Source organism: Martes martes, assembly GCF_963455335.1.
Source record: "Martes martes genome assembly, chromosome: 1".
NCBI classification, from domain to species: Eukaryota; Metazoa; Chordata; class Mammalia; order Carnivora; family Mustelidae; genus Martes; species Martes martes.
The window spans coordinates 45,425,766-45,428,649 of record NC_137888.1 but is presented as its reverse complement, the minus strand read 5'-3'; the positions used below and the strand labels follow the sequence as shown (position 1 = coordinate 45,428,649).

Genomic DNA, 2,884 nt, shown 5'->3' with positions numbered 1-2,884 from the left:
AGTATGATAAAAAATAACATTTATGGACTTTGAGGCACAAAACATCATAATTCATATAAATATTCATATCTCTCTTAAGTACCCACTAGGTACCCACTATGACGTTAAGTCACCTTAAGATTATTTGGGCTTTGGTCACATGCATTTAAAGACCCTCATTGTCAATAACACATTCCAAAAACTACATATTATTGATTTTAAAATCTTTCTAGCTTAATTTTTTTTTAATTCTAGGGATATTAAGACCACTTTCTTCCAAGTTGGCCACTTTTGTCTGTGTCCATGCCAGCTTAAGTCCTTGGTGGATGTGTTAGCTTTCTTTATTAGTGAAGTTTTACAGATTGTCCAACAACATACAAACACAGCTAGAAAGGGCCTATAGTAGGCATCATAGACAGTGAGAGGCAACTTGCCTCTGCCTTCCTCTAAGAAGCACACTAGGCTAAAAGCATCTCTTATAGCATGACCCTTTCTTCATTGTCTTAAAACCTTGTCATTTTCTTCCCTCATTGCTCTCTTTTCTTTTTATTTCTCTCCGTGATATCAGACTTGAAGCCACACGAGAGGTAAAATTCACCATGCCCTTAATAAAGGAGAAAGAAAACCTTGATGGCTAGCAGAACTCTTGGGGTTTACCTCTGTTCACTCAAACACAAGTCTGCCTCTACAATCCAGTTAAATGGAACATGGGTCTTGGCTAGATAGCTGCATAAGTATCAAAGACATCACAATCAAGTTCTGTTCAGAGGCACTATAGTATTTTAGTATTTAATGCATTTATAAATCACACCAAGGAACAGACAAGCCTGTGAAATGTTTTCATTTTTGTTTTCTGTTTTACTGAAGTATGATATGAACACTTGATTAAAATTCCTTGTGTGTGGGTCCTTGGGTATCTCAGTCATTAAGCTTCTGCCTTCAACTCAGGTCGTGATCTGTGGGTCATGGGATTGATCCCCACATTACGCAGGTGGGGGGGTGGGGTCCCTGCTCAGTGGGAAGCCAACTTCTCCCTCTCCCACCTTGCCTGCTTGGGTTCCCTCTCTCACTGTCTCTTTCTCTCTCTCTGTCAAATAAATATATAAAATCTTTAAAATTTTTTAAATAATAAAATTTCTTGTGTGCTTTGAAAAATATACACAAATATTTTATGAGATAATTGAGTCTCCCTCCTAGTCATTGAAGACTAAGGTAATTATACCTACAAAAAAAATGACTACTACTCAAAACATAGCAACATTGTCCACAGAATTTTGTCATTTTAATGAAAGGAGAATAGATACTAGTGTGAGATCTAAACATTTCTCTTTAATATTTTTCTCAGTGAATCTATGACTTTCTTATTTCTCAGGCTGTATATAATTGGATTTAAGAAAGGAATTATGACAGTGTAGAATACAGAACCCATCATATCTTGATCATCTGCCTCTGCAGACCCGGGGCGTACATACATGAAGAGAAGGGGGCCATAGTACAGAGAGACAGAAAAGAGGTGGGCTCCACAGGTGGAGAAGGCTTTTCTTATACCTTGTAGAGAATTCTTTTTTAAGATTGTAAAGAGAACAAGTGTGTAAGACACAAGCACTGTTAAAATGGTAAATACTTGTATTGACCCAGAGAAAATAAATACCATCAGATAATTAATAGAAGGATCAGTACAAGAAATCTTAAGTAAGGGTATAATGTCACAGTAAAAGTGATGTACTATGTTGGAATTGCAGAAGGTTAATCTAAATAAAAAAGAAGCATGAATTATGGCATGAAGAAGGCCACCTAAAAATGACAAAAGTATCAGCTGGATGCACAGCATATTGGATATAATCACTGGATAAAGTAATGGTTTGCATATGGCCACATACCGATCATACGCCATTGCTGCCAGAAGAAAACATTCTGTGGTTGCACTGATTACAAAGGAAAAAATTTGTATCGTGCATTCAGAGAAAGAGATCATCTTGCTCTCGGAAAAGAAGTTAACCAGCATCTTGGGGGATACTGTGGATGATAACCAAGCATCCACAAATGCCAGATTCCCAAGAAATAAGTACATGGGGATGTGAAGGTGAGGGTCATTGCAGATGAGAGCAATCAGACCAAGGTTCCCCACAATGGTGATGAGATATATAACCAAGAACACCAGGAACAAGGGAATCTGCCACTCTGGTTGATATGTGAGTCCTGTGAGAACAAACTCTTCCAGCTCTGTTGCATTTTTAGTTTCCATATTCTTACCAGATGGTCTCTGAAATTAAATGTGGTAAAAAGAATATTCATTAATGATTTATTAAAGACTGTTCAGTGAGGGTAATTGAAATAAAACCATACAATAGCCTGAAGGCACTTCAATTTTATTTCCTTTAATATGGCAACTATTTGGGGGAACTGTTATATTGCAAAAATATAACTACTTAAGTTCCAACTATGTGCAAAATAAACATATTTAGAAGTTAAGAAAAACATTCTGAACATGAGCATATCCGTGAAGTAACTATTGAATGAGGTAGCCAGGTTCTGTGTATAGGACGTTAATGCAGCATGAAAAGTAAAAACGTTAGAAAGGCCTGGATCATCAAGTGATCAGTTCCCTGTGAAACATCTTCAGTTGTGTCCTTCAAACAATAGGCTGGGACCGAAAACTTTTATGAAAGGGAGTGTCATCCTCAGATGTTTACTAAATTAAATATTTGGTTGTAGAAAATAGGCTGAAGGGAGGGGAAACTAGAGTGAAAAAACACTAAACAGGAAGCCATTATTATTGTCTAGCAATTCCCAAACCAAATTATACAAGGAAATTGGCTAGGACAGTTTTTGTACAAAATATAGGTCTTGGGATATTACTATACAAATTGATTCAGATCTCATGAATAGGTTGGAATAATATGCA

General features: G+C 36.7%; 1 protein-coding gene across 1 annotated transcript; it reads right to left on the bottom strand.

Moving 5' to 3' along the window:
- Positions 1–1,294: 1,294 nt before the first annotated feature.
- Positions 1,295–2,233, bottom strand: LOC308337505 (olfactory receptor 5H2-like; the record flags this gene model as incomplete). The annotated part of the gene is made up of 1 exon (XM_080795590.1): positions 1,295–2,233. Exon 1 carries the CDS (start codon positions 2,222–2,224, stop codon positions 1,295–1,297), a length of 930 nt encoding a protein of 309 aa, XP_080651716.1. The 5' UTR covers positions 2,225–2,233.
- Positions 2,234–2,884: the final 651 nt, after the last annotated feature.